This window comes from Egretta garzetta, unplaced genomic scaffold, assembly GCF_000687185.1.
Source record: "Egretta garzetta isolate BGI_Z169 unplaced genomic scaffold, ASM68718v1 scaffold118, whole genome shotgun sequence".
NCBI lineage: Eukaryota > Metazoa > Chordata > Aves > Pelecaniformes > Ardeidae > Egretta > Egretta garzetta.
Genome location: NW_009260484.1, coordinates 603,133 through 627,912, shown reverse-complemented (window position 1 = coordinate 627,912; position 24,780 = coordinate 603,133). Strand labels below are relative to the sequence as shown.

The 24,780-nt window shown below is 38.9% G+C and overlaps 1 protein-coding gene across 4 annotated transcripts in view; it reads right to left on the bottom strand.

Moving 5' to 3' along the window:
- NID1 (nidogen 1) overlaps positions 1-24,780 on the bottom strand; it is a 74,093-nt gene that overhangs the window by 12,182 nt on the left and 37,131 nt on the right. For 2 of the 4 annotated variants that reach the window (XM_035899703.1, XM_035899702.1), the window contains exons 6-15: positions 23,015-23,266; positions 21,694-21,894; positions 19,928-20,173; positions 18,850-18,993; positions 17,577-17,705; positions 14,280-14,423; positions 13,417-13,539; positions 4,495-4,719; positions 3,701-3,873; positions 1,565-1,691 (exon numbers count right to left, since the gene is read on the bottom strand). In XM_035899703.1, the coding sequence (XP_035755596.1) occupies positions 1,565-1,691; positions 3,701-3,873; positions 4,495-4,719; positions 13,417-13,539; positions 14,280-14,423; positions 17,577-17,705; positions 18,850-18,993; positions 19,928-20,173; positions 21,694-21,894; positions 23,015-23,266 (1,764 nt within the window). The remainder of the gene's footprint in view (positions 1-1,564; positions 1,692-3,700; positions 3,874-4,494; positions 4,720-13,416; positions 13,540-14,279; positions 14,424-17,576; positions 17,706-18,849; positions 18,994-19,927; positions 20,174-21,693; positions 21,895-23,014; positions 23,267-24,780) is intronic. The other 2 variants (XM_035899704.1, XM_035899705.1) reach the window with 2 other exon arrangements.

The window sequence follows — 24,780 nt, the reverse complement described above, 5'->3', positions numbered from 1 at the left end:
AAAGGACATAAACTGTAAAAGCACTAACCCCACAATACCCCCTAGTCCAATTCTCAAATCTTTGAGCAACTCCAATGGTGAAAACCAAACAAGGTGGCTTTACTCACTTTTATTTTACAACTTGAGTGGGAGGCATGGAAAGTGACAGCTGAAACAGTTTCTAGCCACCTTTCAGCTGATTCATCCCCAAGCCCAGGAACAGAGAGCAGGAGTTTTCTTCCTCAACCTCCCTGCTCACCAGTCCCTTCTAAGCAGAGCATGCAGCTGACAGGCCAAGAACAGGAGAGAAAAAGGACTACACATAACCAAATCTCAGCTAGCCAGATGATTACCTACCTTGTTTGCTAGAACAAAAATCAGAGTAACACCCACAGATGATATTCCATGCAAACATACAAATGCAACCCTTAGTCAGGTTTAGTTTTGATTGTGTTCAATACCCATTCAACGTCAAACTGACAATTCATCATCCCCTTTTCAGATCATAAATAGATTGAACAACAATGGGCCTACCCGAGCACATGACCTAGGTTTTAATGATAACCTTCCTTCACATATTTACATCTTGTATTGAATTACTGTAAGCGCAAATAACATCTATCCACAGTAGTCTGAGCTTAGTCTAATATGTGTTCCATTCCTCATGGCCAGGGACATGGGACCTTTTCAGGAAGCATGCTGGACCACGCTTTCTGGTCAGTATGGTTGACAAGACGTGACTATAAAAGAGGTGGGCTACACAAAGGCTTCCAGGCTGAACGCAACATAGCACAGACAATCCTCAACACAGGAAAGTGAGGTCTTGAGTGTGCTTTAAAAGTCTGGGATGTCATGACCAGAGGGATTTCCCCTGGGAGTACTTACTAGCTGTGCTGCCCCGCTATAGCGGCAGCCCTAAGGATGCCACCACAGGTAGAGAGCAGTAAAGGCCTCAAGCCTACGTCAAGACTCCTCCCCAGAAGTGACAAAGCATGCAAAGTAGGGTGTATATTTTTTTGCTTTGTTAAACACAGCAAGAATATAAACACAGCCTAGGACTGTAATTGGGTGCAGAAATCCTCTAAAGGCTTCTGTCCAAAGCCTAGACTGTGACGCTCTGAACCCTGCACTCACTAGTGCCTTGAGATATGCTTTAAAACCACCACAGCAACTTTATTCATCTTTCAAAACCATCAGCCTTCAATTAAAGTGTCCGCAGTGATGTTCAAAGACACCCAATGGTTAGACAGATACACACTTGCAACTGCAAGTAAGGACAGAAACTTCTCACTGAAATGCTGCTCCTAATTCTGGTCTTAAATTTAGTTTATTTAAAGTTAACTGACTTCTTGCCTATCTTAGCAGTGGAAAGGCAGTGGAGAGCTATTGCACAGGGAAAAAAAGAAAAAGAAAACCCAAACTTTTTTCACTTTATGTTGTCCAGACTTTTTGATTATTGTTTATCCAAATAACACCAACTTGTAACGCTACAGCTCAGGTAACACTTGGGATGCATATATTACTAAATTCAAGTCTCTACTACTATTCCTAGGGAGCAGCAAGAGGAAGAATTTTGTGTTGTTACCTGTTTTGATGATAGTTGTTGGCTCCCCACCATGCAGGCTAGCCCTGCTGATCGAAGGGCCACTGATGTCTGTCCAATAAACCATCTTGTCCATGCAATTGTAAGCAACTCCAATAACAACTTTGTCCTGTTGGTCAACAAGCAAATTACATCAGCTTATGCTAAACAACAATTACTTGCCAGTAGCACTAGCTTATGGATTTAAGTCTCAAGCCTGAAAAAACAAAATTCTTGAGGAAAGGTGGGAGATGGGGAGGATAGGCAGAGAAAACAATTGGGTGGCAGTCATTGTAGAATAGCTTAGAAAAAGACTTTCAATTGTAAGTCCCTTTTAACTAGCAGACACTGTTTACAGTTATGTTATTTCAAAGAAGCACTGTAGTACTGAACAGTTGGTCTCACTTCTACACTTCACCTGCATATCCATTTAAAGAAAGTTCATGTTGTTATTTTACTGTGTTATTCCTCAAAAGCTTTTTTTCTCTCATTCTTTCCCTCCAAAGAGGAATAATGACTTTATCAAACCTGACTTCTATTCTGCAAATTCATTGACTCATGCACAATGGCTACATTTCAGCAATGCTACCTACATAACATCATTTGGCTCAAAAAAGTTCTAGCAAAGTAAGTTTTTAAAATAAAAAATAGCTTAAACAAATACTCCATAAGTTGTTCTGCTGGAAAGAATATGCTTAGGGACAAGGAACAATATATATATGTAATCTTCCAGGCAGAAGCAGATAGGACTAGAGTTTGAGTTTAGAGTTGAAACTCTTTCCTCCAGGCAAATGAGAGAGACTTTCATGGTAAAACAATAACTTCACATGGATTCCCAGGCCTACTGCTTTCACCTTTAGTGCTTTTGTAACTTGCAACTTCTTAGAAAGATGGTCCAAAACCATGCATTAAAACAGATGCACTTATTCATCAGCAAACACCAATGCTGTAGGTTACAAAACAATCTGAACACCTCTGTACTGCTAAACACTGTCACTTTGCAAATACTCAACATTGAGACAACACTGTTAGCAGATACTAAAAGTTTCATTTTAATTTAAAGTTTTAATGAAGAGTTGCATCTCCTCTCTTGGAAGCTCTTTCCTGAAGATACTTCCAATTAATTCATTTAAGCTAGATCAAGTAATAATGAGACTAGCTGACAAGGATTCAGAATCATGTCTCTGTATCAGCCTAAATACTCCATTTTGCACATAGTATTTTACTCTACTTTTACATGATTGCAGCAGCACTTTAAACAAGAGACATAAGCTGGATTTTGCCCTTACATCACAGCAATTTGTGGTATTATTTACTGAACTGTATCTGTGTAATTTAGTCAGTATTTGGTCTACTAAATATTCACAGTAATATGAAAAACAGGCCAGCATGCTACCTGGTATTGCTACCTATTATAAATAAAGTAACACCGGAATGAAAACAGAAATCCCAGACTTCAGGCAAAACAAATGAATGTGATCAAACTGGAAATGAGAAGGGTTGGTGCGTGTCACAGGTGAGGGAAAAGATAGGTTCTCAGCATCAGGGATTCATTTTCAAGGAAAAAAAGACTCTCAAGACAGTAGTAAGAAGTGTGAGGAAAAGATTTACCACCCACTGGGCCTGCACATGGAGAAGAAAGCAAAAAAGAAGGAAAAAATAACCTATATATATATATATATATAGCCAAGAAGTGCAGAGAATTGACTGAAAAACAGGAAAAGATTAAGACTTAGGAAAAAACTTGGAGAGAGTAAGAGAAAAAAAAAAGGGGGGCCTCTCCACATACTGCTCTTGGGGGTCTCCTAGACTTTTATAGCAGCATCAGAAAGCCAATGGAAGTGTGAATATAGGATTGTTTATATGATGAGCTGTTGGAGGTATCTGAGATAACAAATACTAGATTTTTGTCTTACGAGCTATTCTTTAAAGGCAAATAATTTTTTTCTATAGCTCAGTTTCAGGCTTTTTGACTAGTCAGGTTGGGAATTTTCAATGACGAAGTGATGGGATACTGAAATCTTAATTAAGAGTAAAAATTGAGTTTGTAATTATCAAATGACATAGACAAACACTCTCACTTTCATCTTTGTTGCAGGTCTTCTAAAACACACAGACTTAGTATAGTAGGTTACTTACTGGAATATGCAAGAGTGCTTTTGCACCATTTTTCTTCATGTTGTTTCCCTCTAGTGGAACATGCTCAATTTTACCACTTTGGGCAAAGAGCAAGTGCGTTCCTGGTGGCAGAGGTACCGTATCTGGTCGAACAGAGGGCCCAATAACAACAGGAGGAGCAGCTGTGCTCAGACCTTGTTAACAGAGAAGGAAACAGACGGGGAAAAAATTAACTTGTACAGCCTAACAAGGCTCCTTGTTATTTGCAGACACACAATTACAGTCAGACTTCTTAGAAGGAAACAGCCCTATAAGTAGACACTAATAATTATAATCAGATGCAGAAAGCTTCTGAATTTTTCCCCTTGGCTGACAGAGAAGGAGCGATTGACATAATAGGTCTCTTCATGTTCAGGTCTGTAATTGCTCTTTCCTTCAAGTGTTTAGAAAAGGCTATCTTATTTTGCAGCTGAAGTGAGGAAGATGTAGGAAGGCACATCCTTCATTTCCTGAGGCAAAAGCCAGTTAACACACAGTAAAATTTGCCACAGCTCCCAGAGGACAGAAACTATATAGGCCCCTCACAGTTTCACGGCAGGAAAAAAGTAATAAAACCATCTTCCTGACTGAAGGAAAAGCGTGTGCTGGAGTTACTGAAGGGCTGCAGCATGAGACATATAATCTCTGGGACAGCAAAGGTCTGCATTGCTCCAAGACAGTGCTGTATCTCAGGGGCATGACTAAGCCCCACATCTGGGAGACAGTGCCCTTGGGTAGAGAGACACCCACAAGAAACAAGTGCTTCAGCCACTTACATGGTGGTCGAACTCCCGGGCCACTTCTGGTGCCATCAATCTCATTTCCATCCCGATCCACACACCAACAATATCCACTGCCAGAATGACACTGAGTGGGTAGGTAATTCCCATGCGCATCGCACTGGGGAATGAAATGACCAACTCTTATCTCTCTTGGGAAGAAAGTGCCTCCACTTCCAAGAGCTACTTCTCGTTCATGCTGGCATTTGGTCTTCTCAACTTCTGAAAAAAAAAAAAAAAAAAAAAAAAAAAGCAGAACAGTGAATATTTCTATTTTAACTATGTTCCATTAACAGTTAATATATTCTGACCGCTTATAACACAAGCATTCTTATCGCTGGATGAACACAGCGCTGTTACAAGCCTTGAAGGCACATGCCTTCAGAGCACCTTCAGGAACAGTCTGCCCTATGTAAATGTGACACATTTGCCGTAAACTTATGTCATTTTATCTTTCGCTATCTAGTTTTAAAAAGAACAGCCTGCCTGCATCTTCCTACATTGAAGGGTCATAAACAGAGGCTGGAAAACAGTCTTTCTTCTTGAGGCACATTAGCAAGAACATTCTGTCCGACTTGTGAGCCTAATGCCTACTCATTTGGCAATTATCCATGGGCCTTAAAATGTGACTAATTAGCCAGGCTATACAGAGACTAAAGGTTTTTTGTAATGCTGAAAGTAGAGTTTCCCTTCAGAGCCATGAGAAAACTATAACATGAGGCAGATGCTGGGCTCTCTACAGAACCTAGGAACTGAAACAACACATTGCTTGGATGTACATTAGGTTTTTAGAGTTCGGTTATAAAGCTTAAGCACTCATTTGATACTTTTGGACCCAAGAAAGGAATTGCAGGGGCAGATTGTCCAGTCCCTGGTAAAGCGCATAAGTATGGCTACACAGAAAACATGACTACTACTAAGTACACAGAGAAACATATGATGCATACAATAGCTATACCACATGCATTATATATTACTGTAGAGATTACATAGGAAAGAATAACTTTCCAGATTATCAGGAGATTCCAGGATTCAGTTCCTTCGGTTTCAATTTTACAAAACACTGGACTAATATACACCTTCTGATGGTATTACCTGCCATGCAATAGGGAATATCATCTGGATTAACATATCCTTTTAGATGACAAACAACATAATGAAATTAAAATAATACAATAAAAGTAATCTTTTTGCTTCTCTACACAATCCTGGCTTAGTGTTACCTTACACTTGAGACCTTAACGGGTTCTGTGCATTGGGAGCGAAAGAGCTGTAATTGTGGGGGAGTGTCTTTTCCTGTCAATGATTTCTATAGACAGTTAGAAATACTTACCACAAACTGCCTGATGAAGAGGCTTGAACATTACACTTCCATTTATTCTTTCGTTGTTTTCACACTGCCTGGTGCACAGCATTAGCTATGTGTGGCTCAGGTTAGTCCCAGCCCAGCCAAGCACAAAGCTAATCCCACATGCCCATAAACTACTGTGGCGTAAATCACACAAATACAAAAAAGAAGGGTAGTTTCTTCTTATTATTTAAACTAGTTATGCAGGCAAAAGCTTTGGACAACTTTCACGCACCTGGACACAATTAGAGAAAAATAAATATCTGGAGAACAGCTTACTCTAAACAACTGAAATATTTGGCAACAGCTTTAATGTGGGTGGTAGAGAACCTTGAATCAACCTACAAAACCAGACCCTGACAGAAAGCCTACATTACCTATCTCAAATTTCGTTTGCATGTATTCAATACACTATGCAGTATTCTGGTAAAAGAAACGTTGATTCCAGTAACCAGACATGTTTTGTTTTGTTTTTAAGCTCTAATTACATGCACCTCTCATGAGAGGAAGCAGGGGGAATACAGAGTATTGGTAAACTGACCCACCCTGCTTTTGTTCATTGCAGAACAAAATCTTCACAGCATTCCTGTCATCTTTGAGAGACACTATTAGCTCCTCCTCAGTGGGACATAAAAACAAACATAGAAGCTGGTCATTTTTCCTTCCCATCTGAAACTCCCAGAAGTGAGAATATCCAACAGCTTACAATTTTTTAAATTAATAGACTAGATCAACTTTATGAAAATGAGTTAGCAAATATGGATTATACAAGGGAGTGCGTATACACTCCCAGATAGGACCCAGTCATTATACACAAAATATCTTAGTATTATTGTATGACAGTAACTTGAAATACCAATGTCCGTTCTAATTTCAAGACAGCGTTCACATTTATATCTGCAGATTTTATACAGGAATAATGATGGAATTTTTGAAGAATACTTGCATTGTACTGATCAAGACCAATCTCACAAATGGCCTGCTTATGCAATTAGCCCCACTAAAGTCAAGAGACTAGTCAAACAAATTAATTTTCAAAATTAGTACTCAGTTTCTAGAAGGCAGGGAATAAGATTTGCTCTTTCCACAAAATCCCATCAACACTGATTTTTCAGTTGCATAAGATGTCAAATACCCTATTGCCACTCACTTTTAGAATAACTGTGTATTCTACTGCTTCTGTGCTCCTGAAAGTCTCCTATATACTTGCGATAAAAATTTTAACCATATCAAGTATGATAAGTAATCTACATTAAAGAAACATTCCAAAAAGAAATAAAACCAGTGTTACCATGTTCATCTGTGCTGACTTAATCATTAACCTGCCTTTCAGCATTAAACTAATTTCTACTCACTAACATGAGTTTAGCCAATATTAAAATTTATAAAACAAGCCCCTAAACTACTTATGACAGTCCAAATCAGGCACTTGGAATCCATACTGTATTTTTTCTCTCCTTTTCACTGAATCCTAAGCAGGTTTACTATGCTTACAGTTTAGAGACACCTAAAGAAAAGTGAGCTGAATCCCAGACCAGTGTTGTAGCCCATGCAGCAATGAAGACACGATAATCTTAGATACAGATGACAGCTGGTTGGGACGAATAGTCTGCTTATACAGTCATGCATTTTATTCGGTGTGCTTAAAAGAAGATGGTCTGATTTTGCAAGCTTTAAATTACAATAATTAACTGTCTGAAATGAGGCTAGCTATGACAGAGTTTGAAAGATGAGATTGACACAGTAAGTAAAGCACATTCCCTGCCTTGAAGAGGTAACAGCACAAGTTAGACAAAACATCCATCAACAATTGGCATATATTTAGGTAGTACAAGGGCTACTCTGTAAGCCAGCTTCCAGACACAAACCTTATGGCTAGTAACTTCCCTTTCCTTCAGTACAGCAGCCTAAGCGAGATTTTAGTGCTCTTCCTTTAATATAAATATAGTAGTATTTCATCCAGTCGAGACTCTTCAAAGATACAAAACTTAACACTAGGAGAGTTCTCTGATCTCCTGACTGGCATTAAGAAACCTTCCATTAACTGCAACAGGTAGAGATAAGAACAAATAATGCTTACCTGGTGTAACAGTGCTGTTACATCTACTACTATACCTGATCGTAGCAAATGGAAAACAAATCATGCCTATTTCACGGTTCCATATTCAGGGGTTACCAGCCCTGATTTTCAGAACTTCTTACCACTCTTGAAACCCACATTTGAAAGCCAAGCCAAATGATCATGTCAATGATGAGAAAGATTGTATACACTAGGGTTAGTTCATACTGCCAGAGATGAAACAGACAGTAAGAGCAAGACCTGGGTAATCTTCAGTGATGCAGGAAAGTGTAAATGGCAACAGCCTTTTATTAACAGCAGGACCAAGTTTAAATATTTTTCACTATCTCTGTTTAAACATCACCAATTAGCATTTCTCATAAAATTGAGTAAAAATCCATTCTCACTGCTTTTTGATACAGTTGAGTCTTGGCTGATGAAGTGCTATTTCTAGTTCCCATATTACTTTAGTCTTGGTTTTAAATTTCTTTACTAGAAAATTTAATTCCTTCATCAGGATTCAGAGGAAAACATACAATCATAGGTTGCACCATTTGTGGAAAAGAAAAAGTCCACAAAACATGAGAAGGACAGGACCTCATCATTAGGTAAACTGAGCTCATTAAAATCAACAAGTAGATTCACACAGTCAAATGGAAAGTTACACTTCTCGGAATACACTGTGTAGACCAGCCTCTAAAGATAAGACTCATCTTGGAAACCACAAACAAAAAAAAAAAAAAAAAAAAAAAAAAAAAAAAGCTATCAGCAGATCACAGTTATCAGCAGATAACTGCAAGCAGATAAGCTGCCAGCACCCAGCTCAGTGCAGTAGGGATTGTGACAGGGTATAAATAAGAATTCAGCATATTCAGGTATAGAGAAGCAATGTGGGACTGGCGAGATGCTTCAACGAATACTGAGTCCAGCTCTGGTAACCACAGTTCAAAAGGATACTGAAAAATTGAACCAGTGTACAAAAAAGAGCTTCTAAGAGAAAAGCTGTAGTGCAGAACAGAGATCAAAGGCCTGATAAAGAATTTATGTTCCATGGACCACAGTACACACAAGTCCGACTAGATATGTAGAACAGTGCATCCTAAACTCAAGCTAAATATATACCCCTCCTCAGAAAAATAAATTTGCATTTAATGTTTTAAACATTTTTCTCAGTTGTTTCATAAACTACAATCTGGAATTTAAAAGTCAATTAAATATATCATGGAGCTTGAAAAAATGAAGTGAAAATAACATGGATATGGAAAGTGGGCCAGATGAAAAACATACATGTACACATTTCCCACATAAGTGAAGAAACAAACAGAATGGGGGGGAAAAAAAACCCACCTAAAGCCATATGCAAACATTCAAAGTCTTTTTTGGTCATAAAGGAAAGCTCTTGCAGCAGCACTTCAGAAAATTATTTATGGACTTTTTCAAAAAAAAGATAGAGGCCGAGAAAACAGGATGAGAACAGAGACGCGTGGGCCTTCTTCCCTTCCATTTTGCAGGGGGCGATTACTGTCCGATACACTAAAACAAATTAAATTAGCTCTGTGACAGCATTCAAAAATGTTTGAAGATCTGATGTAACTACCCAAACAGGTTTTCATTTACAAGCTAAAGACAGAAGTGATTTAAAACTGTGTCCAGAATCAGTATGTAATCAAAGAGTACTTATTCATTTCCTATGTAGATCACTTTATTCCTCACATATCACAAGGAGTTATACTGATATTTTTAATTGTTCTCAGATGTTGCCAAAAAAAGGAAAAAACCCAAAACAAAATAACACAGTTCCCTTTGTCCTTTCATTTTCCTTTGTAGTCCTTCACTTACAGTGTTGCCCTGTTAAGTGCATTTCTCATGTGAAACAGATTGCATACAGAGGACCAGAGAACAGCTCTTAACAGTCAGTACCCTAGTTCCAAGAATCTGGATTTGTTTCTGTTTAGTAAACAGTGTCTAGGGTCTGCAGGGGTAGAAACACTCAGACATCTGGTTTTTTGAAATGGAAAAATGAAGCGTGAGGAAATAATGAAGTGCAGACTTTCTTAATAGCTGTGAGCAGTGGGATGTTCCAGCATCATTAACTCTTTCATTAACCTGCTGGTTCACTCCTACAGACATTCTCTTAAGCGTGACTCAAATCCATTTTACTTGTTAGCCTACTTGCCTCAAGAGCTGCTGCTCAGCAGTAGGTTTCATATAATAATGAAGACACCAAACAAGCAAGCAGTTGTACACATGGATTGGAAAAGGGTACAGCAAAAAGAACTAAGTATTCCAATGAATTAAACTTTCCATGCGATTAACAACCAGGGAAGAACTCAGTGACTTGACTGAGGCTAATTAGATCAAAATCTTAGCAGGTAAATAGGGGAAGACGTGGTCTCTAATTACAGCTGAATACAATACAGCCTCATCTGGAATCTCCATTCTGAAGCAACTTTACAAATTGGGTGCTAAAGTAAACTAAGCTGCTTTTTGCTAGGCTTCAGGAAGTAAATATACTTGATTCTATCTCCTGGCAACGATTAACTGTTGGATATATCCATTTTAAAAGTACTAAAACTTTAGCAACAGATGACATCCCAAGGGCAGCTATTGTTCTATTAACTCCCTAAGAAGGGAGGAGTAGCTAAGTTTGTTGTAAACACTGCCATTGCTGCAGACTAGCCGAGCAATACAGATACTCTGTACTTAGTCAGGATTCAGCAAAAGTGAGACTTCTTACCTACACAGATTTTTTTCTGCTCAGGCCATTTCATGAGCAGAGACAATTAATACAAGTGTTTCTCAAGCGTGTCTTCTACTGTTAGTACAAAACAGCATAAAGAGATTAAAAGTCAGAGAGGCCTATATGAAGACTAACAAAACCTGGCAGATCCCCACCCACTAAAACAGTAGATATAACAAAGCTCTCCAAAATATTTTGTTACTACCATTAAAGCTGTGACATAGAAAGATCCTCATTCAAGATACAATTGTGTTGAGTATGGAAAGTCAAGAAGTATACAAGATAAGCAGCAAAAAACAACATAAAGCTACTAGTATACTGTGCTTAGCAATTTAGTAGAGACACTAACCACTGCATGTGAAAAAGTGTTGGTCTCACAAAAAAAACCAAAAACACAAAAACCAAACAAACCACTTAAATATGTTATGACATACACTCAGAAGAAATTAGTTGTGTCCTGGTAATAAAGTTAATTGGTTGAATTCCAGTATTAGTCTACCAAACCATCTGTTTCAGCTACAAAGGGGATATGCCAGACACAAAAGCAGTATTTCCACCTCTACAATTCTGCCTGAAGAACTGAAAGCTTTAAAGTTCGATTTTGCTTCAAGTTATTCACATCAAGTTTCTCCTCTAGGACAAATAAACCTGTTTTATCAGCTGGTTGGTTAGCTATATATTCTGATACAGGTCTGAAACACTAGGTAGTTCTTCATCTGGCATTAAAATGAAAATACACGTGGGCATTCATGCATGAAAAGTTAGTTAAAAATAACATGGAAAGACTGACAAAATGGCAAAAGCAAGAGGTTCAAAATTAAATAGTGCAAAACCTCCTACAATTTACCTATGACAGAAAAGTCCACAAGCAGGTGACTTGACATAATACACGTTGTTGAGCACATGATGGAGTCATGCAAATATGATCTAAAACCAGAAACAACCTTGAGATTTTTTTATGCCTTTCCTACAAATGATCATTTGCCTTTTTGTTTTAAGACATGAGTATCCAACTGTGGAAAAAAAGTCAGAGCTTCAGAATTAGGGAATATAGTGGCAAAAGAAAAATACCAAGTTTCAGCAATGCATCAGGTAGTAATATTGTGCCACTTTTAAGCCAGCACATCCACCATTAAAAAAATCCCTCTATGTTGAATCATCAAATACTTTGGACATCATTAAGACCACAGTGCAGAAGCTGAATTACAAATACGGCCTCCCTCCTTAGTCATACTGCTTCTTCCTTTCTTTCCCTTTGGCCCTACGCCTTTCTTACTCTTGGCTGCACAGTTTGAGTTTCAGTCTGTTGAGAGGTGCAGGGTCTTCTGCCCAACAGCGAGAGTCTTAGAACCAGGAGAATTGGGATTGAACCTACTCAGAAGTTAGGCTTTATTTCCTGGATGAAAGCATTCAAAATTCCGCAAAACCTGAGTGCTATCCCATGGGTTTGCCACACTTTTGAATTAAAGTAATTGTAACAATGTTACTTTGTGCTTCAGTGTTCCTTCCTTTCCTTTGTTAAGCATACCTTCTAGATCAGGAGTTTCTTACTTCAAGGCCCAAACTATAGTAGTGGAACAGCAGTGTGGGAGGATAAATAAGTTTCTGCTAAATAGAAAACAAGCTGGATAAATACAGAAACAACTACTAGTCAGTAGTACTAGTAGTACTAGTTAGAAACTGGAGTTAGTCTTTCTGGACTCTTGCTGGCTATACGTGGCATGTAGACATCTAGATCCCACTGAAGACAACAGTGCAAGCACTTTGTTGTTGTGCTTCACTTTTCTCCTGCAGTTGTTGCATTTCATTTACATTGGCAACCATTGCAGCTGTTTTATGATAAGCAACTACTGTGTATGCAAAACAAATCAATCTGTGGTCAAACTTTTACATAAGGCAACTTCAAAAGACAGTATCAGCTTGGGGCTGAGAACAACTGAGGACAGGACAAACAAAACATAAAACGGGACACTGAACAGGATATCATGGAAAAGTGATAATAGTCAAGATACAGATTTTGACACAAGCCTGGTGAACTTCTGTCCTGGTTTCAGCTGGGATAGAGTTAATTTTCTTCATAGAAGCTAGCATAGTGCTGTGTTTTGGATTCAGTACTAGAAGAATGTTGATAACACACTGATGTTTTTAGTTGTTGCCAAGTAGTGCTCAGACTACTCAAGGACTTTTTGAGCTTCTGCTCAGCCAGGTGCATAACAAGCTGGGAGGGAACACACCTAGGACAGATAACCCAAACTGACCAAAGAGCTATTCCATACTATATAATGTCATGCTCGGGGGGGGAGGGCGTGGTTGGTTGGTCGGTCGGTTGCGGGGAGAGTGATCACCGCTCGGGGACTGATCGCGGCTCAGGGAGCGATCATGGCTCAGGACAGGCTGGGCATTGGTCGGCGGGTGGTGAGCAATTGCGTTGTGCATCGTTTGTTTTGTATATTCTGTTACTATTCTCATTATTACTATTATTATTATTTTCTCTTATTAAACCGTCTTTACCTCAGCCCACGGCTCTAACCTTTCTTCTCCTTCCCAATTCTCTCCCCCATCCCACTGAGGGAGGGGGGAGTGAGCGAGCGGCTGTGTGGTGCTTAGTTGCCAGCCGGGTTAAACCACGACAACTTCAAAACCTGAAAGACTTGAGAAAGAATAAAGAACCCAACATACACAATTTGTTCCAGAGAGGAACCAAATTAACATATATCCTCCAATTCCCAAATTATATTTCTGCTCCAACTTCCAAGAACTATAAAATTTTACCTCCTAACACACACTGGAAACCATCCCCACGATAACCTGCCTTACACTGGCAGCTGAAGGACCCAGGAGTGTTGTAGCAGAAAGCATCTGGATGACAGTGGCCCTGTTGACATTCATCTACATCTGTAAAAGAAAAGATCAATCTCAGATAACTGTTCCTCCTGACAGACAAATCAGGGTGACGAATTAAAGTGCAAACCTGCCATATTACTTTCAGGCTCCTATTTGAGGCTATCTGGTTAGAATTATAGACCTTTGGAAGAACATCTATACAGAAATGCAAAGAAAAAAAAAAGCATGCATGTATTTTAGGTTCGGGCTCTCAGCAAATCCCTGTACTCTGCTATTCTGATGGGTAACTAGCATTGTTAACCCTGTTAAATACTGTGTAATTTAGAAATATATGCCCTTGTTTCTCAAGGAAAAGGCTTAACACAGCAAGAGAAGTAGGATTTAGGCAGCAAGGTTTCCAACATGTTGTTAGGTAAAGCTGCTCCCCCATGGCACTCCAATTGACATGAAACATAACTTTTTCACATAGTCTGAGCATCATGTGTCACCAACTTAGTAATATAAACCAATACAGTGCAAAGCATTCCAGGAGATTAAGATCTGGTCTGCTAACTGCAACTACTGCAATTTTTGCATTTACCTCATCTTGGACCTTCTGTAGCTCAAATATTGAAGGGTGAATTTCAAAAGTGAGGGGAGGAAAGGACAAAAGCTTAATGTAATGCCTGCCTGAGGGACTTAAACTATGAAGTTTCCTACTTTAAATCACAAGTAACTACAGGACATGTCAATGACCAGCTAAGTTGTGCAATAAAGAGTATAAAAACCCCACAACAAATGGTTTTACCCACCCTCACAGGCACGCCCATCTCCAGAGAAGCCAGGGAGGCATACGCAGATGTAGGCAGACCCTCCGGTGTATATACACTGAGCACGCTGAGGAATGTCACAATTGTGTGTGCCTGTCTGGCAATGGTTTATGACGTATTCAACAGCTGCAGGTTAGATGTACAAGAGAGGAGATGAAAATTGGAGTTTTCCTCTGCAGTCTGAAGCTCATAATAAGTTTATAAGGAAAGAAGAACAGCTGTGAAAGCATACAGAAGAGAAGGGAAACAAAGAAACCAAGTTTTTTGGTTTGGGGGTTGGGAATTTTTTTGCAACAATCCCCCTTTCACTAGTGTTAAATCTTCTTACTAATATTTTACAAGGATTGTCCTCAGCACCTTATAGGTGTTTGTTAATATAGAACAGTGCATAAAGGCTACCACAGTGACACATCCTAATATCCATAATAGTTTTGTTTATAAAAAAAGAGTCCTGGATAAAGAAATGCAACGCATCTCACAGAGGTACTTCAAATATTAGCTAAATGGCCAGTTCACTGCACTGGGAATTATTAGATATCCTGCAACACTAACCTAGCACTGACCCAGGGCTGTCATCACTTGGCAACAGATAGGAGCTGTGACTCACTCAATAGGAGATAAACACATTTGTCAACTATTGGAGAAATTTTTGACCAACACTGGAAGCTGGGACAAGTCCTGCAGCTTTTCAAAACTTTCTCATTTTTGACAGCAGTGACTCTGAAGGCATTGCACTGCTTTACACACAAATAATTTCAGGTAGTCGCTGGAGCCCCGCCTATGTTTACCTATGATGCCAGAGGAAAGTATTTAAAATAGGAAGAGGCAAAATACTACAAAAATTTTAGGCCCAGAAATACACAAGTTTGCAGTGTGTACATCTAAGAAGAGACTTCCAGCTGCTGTAGCAGAATGTCCACTGAGGCTTTCTTTACACAGTTCTTATGAGGAGTTGACAGGGGACCAAGACGAGACTCTGCAATGCTCCTTTCATCACAGTATACAGATGGAAACTACCCCAGTATCAGCAGGGAAACAAGAAAAATCGGCTATCAGAGCCAGACCTGAAAACAGTAATTTTTTCCATTTCTCTGGAGGAGATAACATCATTGTTGGAATCACTTACATCTATTCTGTTTGATGAAGTAAGTTTTAGATTACAAAATAATCTATTCAGAACTGCATTATAAATGCATGAGATTTGGAGTTGGAGCTCAGAGGGAGTCCCCAAGTCCTCCTATTCCTTAGCCTACAAATAGGACATTTATTTACAACTCTCTTCTAAAGCTATCCAGTGAGTCACACAGCTAGTATGAAAAAGCTGCAGTTCCAGAAAAGCTGAGTCAGAGCTGGTATCCCACAGCAAGCTGCAAAAGCACAAAGAGGACAGCTGTTGCCCCTTCTGGGGTTAAAGTTGTCTGTGGGTTGTAAAGCTCTCCCTTGCTGGGAAACTAAAGTTCATCTTCCCTCTCTTCAGTCTTATGGATGCAAGGTTTGGTTTTGGGTTTTTTGTTTTGTTTTGGGTTTTGTTTGTTTTTTTTTTTTTTGAAGGAAGGTATCAAACTCAAGTCCTTCAAGCTGGGCAAGGAATTACTTAGCACTTGTCAGAAGTGTGACGCATCAACTTCATGGGAAAGTGGTAGAGTGAAGCCAGTGAGGTCATGGCTGGAGGGAACAATGTTCCATTTCAGGTCCAAGTGACAAAAGGGCAGTGGTGGACATAAAGAAAGAACATGAAGTCGCTCTTCCACATCTCACCCCACCCCTTCCAGTGTCCTGGTAGAAGCAGCTGCTTTTTCCAACTGTTCTGCAACAAAGGGGAGACTTAGGGTGCACTGTGAGCAGACATGAATGGTAATTCTTACTGGAACAGAGAAATGGAGCTCATGATGGAATGTAACACTTAAGGGAAGTAATGCAACTTTCTACTCTAAGATTAAGGCTTCTTAGTCTTAGCTGAAGAACAGTCTTGGCTATAATAAGGAAAGACCTGAATGCACCAGCTGATCAAAGGGTAACTAAGCTTCCACCACAAAGCAGTCACAACAGAAGCAAATGTAATCCTCAGCTGTTACCAGTTGTTTCCAAAAGAAATGGGAACTGGTCCAACCATACTGGAAGAGGGTGTACAGGTTTTGTCAGCACAGTATTACTGTCAGGTTGCAAAGAAAGACAAAAATTCTAACTAAAAATAACCTAGTCTATACCCTATTCTGACAGTTGCAGCTCTAGCAGTAGAGTCATTACCCCTCTTCTACCTGCCATTTGTAGATTTTTTTTTTATTTAGCTTTTGAAATTTGCAATATAAATGACACCCAAAAGAATCAGCTTAATGTTCTCAAGGGTAAAGCTCATGTTTTTTCTTTCTATATGGAAAACTGACTTTCAACACACATCCCACACAATCATCTTGCAATTCTGCTAGCTACCAAATGGAATTTCTACAACTTTACTGAAAAACAGAGCAAACAGGAAAAGATATCCCTCATTAGGACAACCTTAGTCCAGCAACTACAGATTAACTCAGGTTCCTTCAGAAAAAAAAGCTTTTAAATTGAATAAAAATATCTAATTCAGTGACAACTACAGAATTTGAAGTTTTAAGGGTCCATTAACAAACCAGTTAGATTTCCTTCAAATCTCAAAGACTAACATTGGAGTGATCTGTATTTATAATTCCCTTTCAGCATGATTAACTATCACTTCAGAATAAGTCTGCAATAGCCAAGGAATACTGGTTTAGACCTGTGCACTGCCTTATCCAAGGGATGAATCGGTAACTAAAAGCTAATCTGTTAAATCTAATTCTGGATTAGATATAAGAAAGAAACAAAACCCAAACCCCCGAAAAGCCAAAGCATAAGGTTACAGAAAATGCAGGCAAAGCCCCACCTCATCTTGAAAGAGAGACACTGTGAAATACCAACAAATAAATAACTGCTCACTTTAATTTTTCTTCTTTTACAAATTTGAATTTTACTTCCATGTGAAATCTACAGCTAACTAATGGTACAGAAAAGAGAGAAGCATTCAATAATAATTTCCACTTTCTATTTGGAAACATTCTGAATGGGGAATTTTAATGATATGAGAACAAAGTATTTTAGGCACCTTCTTTGGTTACCTAATGGATTGTAATCACTAACTGCAGCCTGAACTCCTAAATTGAACTCACGTTAGAAGTCGGTGCACATCCTAGAAGCTCTTTTCTGACTCTCTGAGATTAATCACAGCCTGAAAGCCAGCAGGGCAGCGTTTTTAAGAAATGTGAAACTCACCAACACAAGTCTGCCCATCTGCTGCAAACTGGTATCCTTCAACACACTCACAGCGGTAGGTTCCTGGGTGGTTATTGCAGACTGCATTGCTGCCACATAGATCTGGTTGCTCTGAACATTCATCAATATCTAGAATATTATAAGGATTCCAGTTATTACAAATATGCATTTAATACCGATGCCAGAAAAACAGAAACTGCACAACTGTTGAATAGCAGCAGGCTTGCGTATTTAAACCATATCTTGGATAGACCATAGCTCTTAAGAGATATTAGTAACGTGAAAACAACTTTTCAGGTAACTGTGTCCTCAGCTAACCTCCACCAAAAAACCAAACAAAAACCCAAAAAACAAACAAACAAACAAAAAACCCAAACAAAAAAACTAGAAGAGGTTCTATAATGGAGTAGTAAGGGGAAAGGACAGGAAATTGGGGACAAAGAAGGAGCCACTGAGAAAGAAAATGCAGCCTACAAGGTGATCAGAAGCAATGATGACTACTGGGGGTGCATCAACTTTAGAGAAGAGTTCCCCTTTCATTATCCATATACATCTCTAATCCACTGCTGCTGAACTCACAGCACCAGAGGACTGGGAGGGACAGTGTGATGCTGCTGTTTTCATTTTCAAGTTGATTTAAGGGTTGGAGGGGAGGGAGCGGGGTTGTTGTTTGTTTTTTTATTTTAAAAAACAACTCAGTTAACTAATAGGGATTCTGCATATTTCATTAATACACACTTTCACCTCTTGAAAACAAGTATTTGTGCTGTGATTTGATTATAACAGAACCCAAATGCCTTAAGAATACGGAGCTGGGAAATAAAAGTCTCCTTTCTCTCTCCCTGAAAAGGGATTTTCAAAGCAGATCTTGAAAATGATTATTTCAATGGGTTTCATATATCTGTGCTCCATATACATGTGCCTATGCCACTCCTCATCTCCTTCAAGAACTTTTAACCTACTTGACTCATTTTAACCAGAACTTGCATTACAGTAAATTTTTCACAGCTAAGTTCCCATAGGTTTTATGAAAAGATGAACTGGGTAGGAAAGATGCTTTGCAAGCTAGCAAAGCATACACAAGTTTGACTGTTCAAGACTTTCAAACTTGCTTACATTGATTGTTGAGATACATCAGCTACCCCAGCATCCTGCTAACCTATCTTTCCCCAAACCAGCCTCTCAGGACAGTTCATTTTACTGGAGGTCAATACATTCCAAGCAAAACAAATTCTACATTAGCTGTCATTTTGTAATGAAAGTTTTCTGATACCGTAACAAACGTTTCCATCTCCATGGAAGCCAATTGAACATTCGCAGAAGAAATGATTTCCAGTCCCTGGACGACATATTGCATTGGTGTCACAGTTATGGGTACCGGTGTAGCAAGGATTCTGGTTAATATCAGCAGATCCATCTGACAAGAGAGACCATATTTAGCCATGACAACTCTATCCAACTAATAGCACTCAAAGAAGGCCCAGGAGGTTGTTTGTAGAGCACATAAAACCAAGGGAAGAGAATACTTTTTGCACCAGGAAGAAGGGGACTTGCAAGTGATATGCAGGACATCAATCTCACCTGTATTCCTTATTACTTGTGCAAAGGACTGCTGAGTTAAAAAACAGAGAAGCCACGAAAACCTCTCTAAAAAGCAAGTGACAAAGATAACACATCTTCCAGCCACTGACACTAGACCCAAAATGCCATTCATAACAGCTTGGTTTCTTTATTTTAATTAGTAAAACTTTATCTTTGCCATAAACAAAAGTGAGCACAGTCTTTTCTTGTACTCATCTGGTGCGCATTTTCAAATCACTCCTTTGCTTTTTTTCTGATTTTAGTGCAAACAGACAAACTTGGCCAGCTCATCCAAAAAAATACACTTCATAGGCTGCCTACCTTCCAAAGATAAAATGCCATGTTTCAAGATAAATTACAGAAACTAGCTGTTTCAATGGCAAATCTTATTCCCCCACTTTGCCCTTTGCTCTGACAATACCAAAAAGTTCATTAATAGAGTAACTATAAATTAGGTAAAGATAAACTATATGCTTCATGTATCTGAGCAGCAATAGATTCAAGGTGGTATGTTGAGAGTGTTTCAAGGAATTAGACACAAACTCCACTGAAGAGGAGATAATCATTTAAATACTCTTCCCCAAGTGAAAATACAAACTTTCAGCAGTCCCACTTCTCTTCTTAATTGACAGATCCGGACTTCTACTAATGCAATGAATTAACAGAACTCATTAATTTAAGCCAGCTAAGGCAGGCTAAAAAAAAAATATAGAAGCCTGCTCTTAATTACTCACAAAAGATAAAAAGAAAGATTTCCAATTCATACATACCACTGATTGGGCCAATGGAATTACTCATAGCATATCGCAGAATCTGTTCATCTCGGTTATACAGGACAAACACACTGTCCACTGAGAGCTGCTGCGTAGCAGAAGCGGCATGATGAGAGTCATCATGAATGCATTCATCAAATGAGATGGTCTGTCGCCACTGATAGGCACCCGTATACGTGGAAGCAACCCCATGCATTTCTGGTTCCGTCACTGTGTACTCCCTGGTGGACGATGAAGTGATCACTGCAACATAACAACAAACATGCTGATCAGAACAGAGAGCAAAAATACTCTGCCCAATGCGATCTGTCATGGGATACAGGCTGACTAGCATAAATAGAAACTTCAAAGGCAAGAAGCTATGAAAGTAGATGTATATCCATGCAAAGGAATAGGCACTTGACTAGGCTTTATTCTGTTCTCAGGTATCACAGCCTTGAGGAATGAGTCATCTAACTCATCTTGACATATTTTAAAAATTTAACTTTACTTTGTGGCTTACCAGGTAAAGAAAGGAAAATTCAACTCGGGAAACTCAGAGGTTTCTTTAGATGAATTTACATAATGGATCTATAAGCTAGCAAGGACAAGAACTACCTCACCAGCACCAAACTACACCCATTTTTAGCTCATTGTGGTCTATTGGCCTTGGATTTTGACAGAGTCCTGAAGAAAATGCATGTCTGAGAGCTCCTGTATGCTTCACGACAGTTTTCTACATTGTGAAAAATTGTGACCAAAACTCTTCAAAGCAGGTCTGGGCTCGTGGATCCTCTCACCAACAGAAAGCTCCTCAGAACTCCACTATTCTTTGTATGGACACCAGAACACACCTGTATCAATCTACTTGCAACAGCTGGCAAAAGCTGGATTTCTGCTAAGTAATGGTCTGTCAGATATGCCACAGAACAGCAAAATAATTAACTATTTGAGTACTGGTAAATTAAATCCAGCCTGAAGGATGCCTTCTTCCAGCCCCTGACTTTTCCTCCATGGGGACAGCACTTCTGCCAAGGCAGCAGGCATTTTTACAGAACACATGCTGCCCGAACAACTCCTCCAAAACTCTGAAAATATTCAGCACAAAGCAGAAACTTCCTGCTGCCTCCAGCTCCTCCTCCTCACAGTCTGTAACAACAGGTAAAGCAGCAAAGGGGTTTCATCACTGGCTACCAAAGCCAGACATTAGCAGATATAAGGCAATAATGATGCAACTACACCATTTTCAGCTATCTCTAGCAATCAAAGTGCGTCCTTGGAGCAAAGTGTACTCTTTCCAGTATTCATGTGCACCTGGATGCACCACAGGCTGCTTCCTCTTTATTGCTCTTTGACAGCTGGGCTGGCTGGCCAGCAACAACGCTCCAACCTCACTTTCTTTTTGCTGTGTTAAAACACCTATAATTTTATCCAGGAAGAGGAAAGCAAAAGAAGGGAGATTCCCCTGTAAATAGTGAAATGAAGAGCAGCACTCTTACCAAATCTGAGAGTCTGAGATAAGGAAAGGGAAATTGAAAGTGTTTTGCAAACAGCACAGAGAAAAAGTCACATTTTTTCAATAAAAAGATTAGAAACACTTGCATTGTCCTGCTCAAAATCCACCTTGTTTTGGGACCTCTTCCTAAGAGGCAAAAAGCAACTTTCTATAAATTGAAGGGTCCTCACTCACTAGGAAGGGAATAAAATAATGTTTTTCAGATTATCTTACTCTCTGCTCTGAGAAATATGCACTTTCTTATCATTTCCTTCTCAGTGAACTTTACCAGAACTAGAAGTGTGATAGAGTTCAGTGTATGGTTCTATATGGACTGATGCACCAGATGGGATCTCGGGTATTCTGCCCTCCATTTCCGTGCTGATGGTAAGGTGACCATGCTCATCAATTCCACTGAATTTCTGCTTTATAACCAGTTTCTCATTGTTTCCAAGAAAAGTTACTTCAGTTTGCCGTGTAAACTCTCCACCTAAAGAAACAGTATTAGTTAAACCACAGCAGTTTCTGAATCCTTCTATTCAAAGTATCACTTCTAGTATATAAAATATAAATCACTATTTTCTGCAAGCTTTGATGAAGGATACATGCTAATGTTTTGGATTTCTGCAGAAATAGCTGTCAGAGGTATACTGATAATATCCTTGGATACAGCAAGGAAACTATCTTTTCTTAAGCACTGAACACGCTAAATTGCAAGTAAGCCTGAAGAAGCAGGGTTTTTTTATTAAAAAAAAAAAAAAAAGCTTCCAACACAGCTCAAAATAGGAGGCCTTATCCTACCAGTTAAAATGGCAAAGGAGTTGTATATTTTAGAGAAAACCTCCATTAGGAATACAGTGAGTTTAAAAAAAAATAATCCAGTACATCTGTTTCAAAATCAAAACCAAGTGAAATGTATGTTGTAAATTCCAGAACAAACTTCAAACACATCAAATCCAAGAAAACCCCAAACCAAAAAGTTATGTTCAACTAAATTCATAGTACAGGGCTTTAAAGGATAACATTTTAAAAAGAAACACATGTTCTCCTAGAACAGATTGGATCTACAGCTTGAATTCATGTGCACAACCAACAGATTTGGCTTCAGACTCTCATGAAAAGCTGTTATTGTGAACTGAGGTTTCCCTCAAATAAGTTAACAGAATCATTTGCATCTCATGCAGGAATTGCTTCTGTTAAGAATTTCAGACTTTAAGAGGTCAGGTTTTCATTTCTCTCTTGCTCCGTTGGTACAATCAGGCAATTAACATGTTAGACCTCTTGTATATGTAGGGGCAGCTTTCTTCAGTAGCTCTGTACACTCTAATACCAAAAATTAGATCCTTTTTAATAATCTCTTTCCTGCATAGAAAGTGGCCAAGCCATTCTTCTAACAGACTTATGTGCTTGTGCACTGACAAAATAAAAAGCCCAGTATCTATACATTGTAAAGAAGAAAAATGGCAAGAAGTTTGTACACAAATCCATTTGCAGCTCAGAAAAAAACATGTTTTCATCCTATATTGCTTCTAAATACAGATTTCTTTTCTCTCAAGACAGAGGAAAGCATAGCACACAGTTTTTGAACATTATTTTAATTCAGAAGTTACCAGTAACACTGAATCCATTTTTATATCCTTGTTGTTCCACAGCAAACATCCATCCTATGATACCTCCAATAGAGGCAAGAGGCAGTAACGAATACCCCAGAGTCTCTGGGATTGTGCTGATGGCCGTGTAGGCACGTCCTTGGTTCATCACAACATAGGAGTGGAGATCAGTGTTCTCAAATATAACTGGAACAGGGTTATTTCCTACAAATATTCTTCCTTTGACCTTCCCATTGACTCTCTGAGGAGAACCTGACAAATCAATACAATGCATCAGAACAAAATGACAGTTCTCACATACTCTCCAATGAACATTGAACATATCTGACATTCACTGTCTTCAAGGATATTAGTATTGAAATAAATGGCAAACAAATGCTCACAGAATTCAACAGACAGGAAACTGCCTACAAACAGTGTGTTAATTTGCTTACGTACATGTGTGCGTGCCTGTGTGCTGCCATTATACAGATGACTAAGTGGGCAAAATTGCATGAAGAGATGCCCTTTATCCTAATTAGCTATTTTGTCTGCAAGGATAACTCCATAAACAGACTAAGCTGTTACAGTCTCTGACAGCAAGTGGCATACAGAAACATTTTGAAGATCACACTTCATACGAATACCTACCGAATGTAAATTTGTTCGTTCCTTATTAGAAGGCTAACACCATTAGGTGTTAGAATAACCGACCTATTATTTTAACCTATTCCATTTCTTGACTCAAAACGATTGACCTCCTTATGACTGTCCATGTTTTACAGAAGTAACTATTTTGGATTGCTAGTTTTCTTCTGTATATGATTTCCTATGTGCAAATTCCAATTCCATTATCATCAGATCCTTCCTTTCTTTATCTGGAAAATTCAATTTTATGAACTGAAAGCTAAGTAGTGAGTCCTGCTTTCTGCCTCATAAAACACAAAGTCTGCAGTCAGCTATTTTAGTTGTTGAAATGCATCCACACTGTTGAGTCAAGTCACTATGAGGATTACAAGTGTATACATAAGAAATTCTGTTATGGATTTTACAGAGGAACAAAGTTTAAATGGGTATCTAACAAAAATCTGGCAGATTAGCCCTTTAATAAAGAAGTTTAGAAGTCAGAAAAAGAAGAGCCATGCTCTTTACTTTGATGATCAAAGATAATTTTTTCATCCCCTTTGAACTGTCCATTTCTTCAACAGGGACCAAATCATATTATAACATGTTGGAACTTCATGACTGATTCCAGCAATAAACACTGGATGTTACGCTATCTGTTAAAATATGTCAGTTATGTAAGTGTTTATTTTTCTAGAAAGTCATGTTAAAATGCATAATGCATACAATCAACCACCTAAAATAATTTGTTTCATTCAAAAAACCCACACCATTTCAGAAAGAGGACCTCACTTCTTAAAATACCTTTCAATACATCTCAGTGATAAGTCTTTCAAGAAGTATTTAACCACGTCTTTTTTAGTATTGAAAACAGGTCGCTTCATTCAAGAATGCCACGTGCAATTGCTGCATGTGCCCTAAAGGTGGGCTTGGCTGTGGCAGATCCTCTTTCATCCCTCCAGAGAAACTTAGGTGCTCAACTGTGTCGCTGAAATGCCTTTACACCAATGCGTGCAGCATGGGGAACAAGCAGGAAGAGCTAGAGTTCTGTATGTGGTTGTGGGGCCATGATCTCATCGCGATTACAGAGACATGGTGGGACAACACGCATGACTGGAACACTGCCATCAAAGGCTATGTGCTTTTCAGGAAAGACAGGCCTA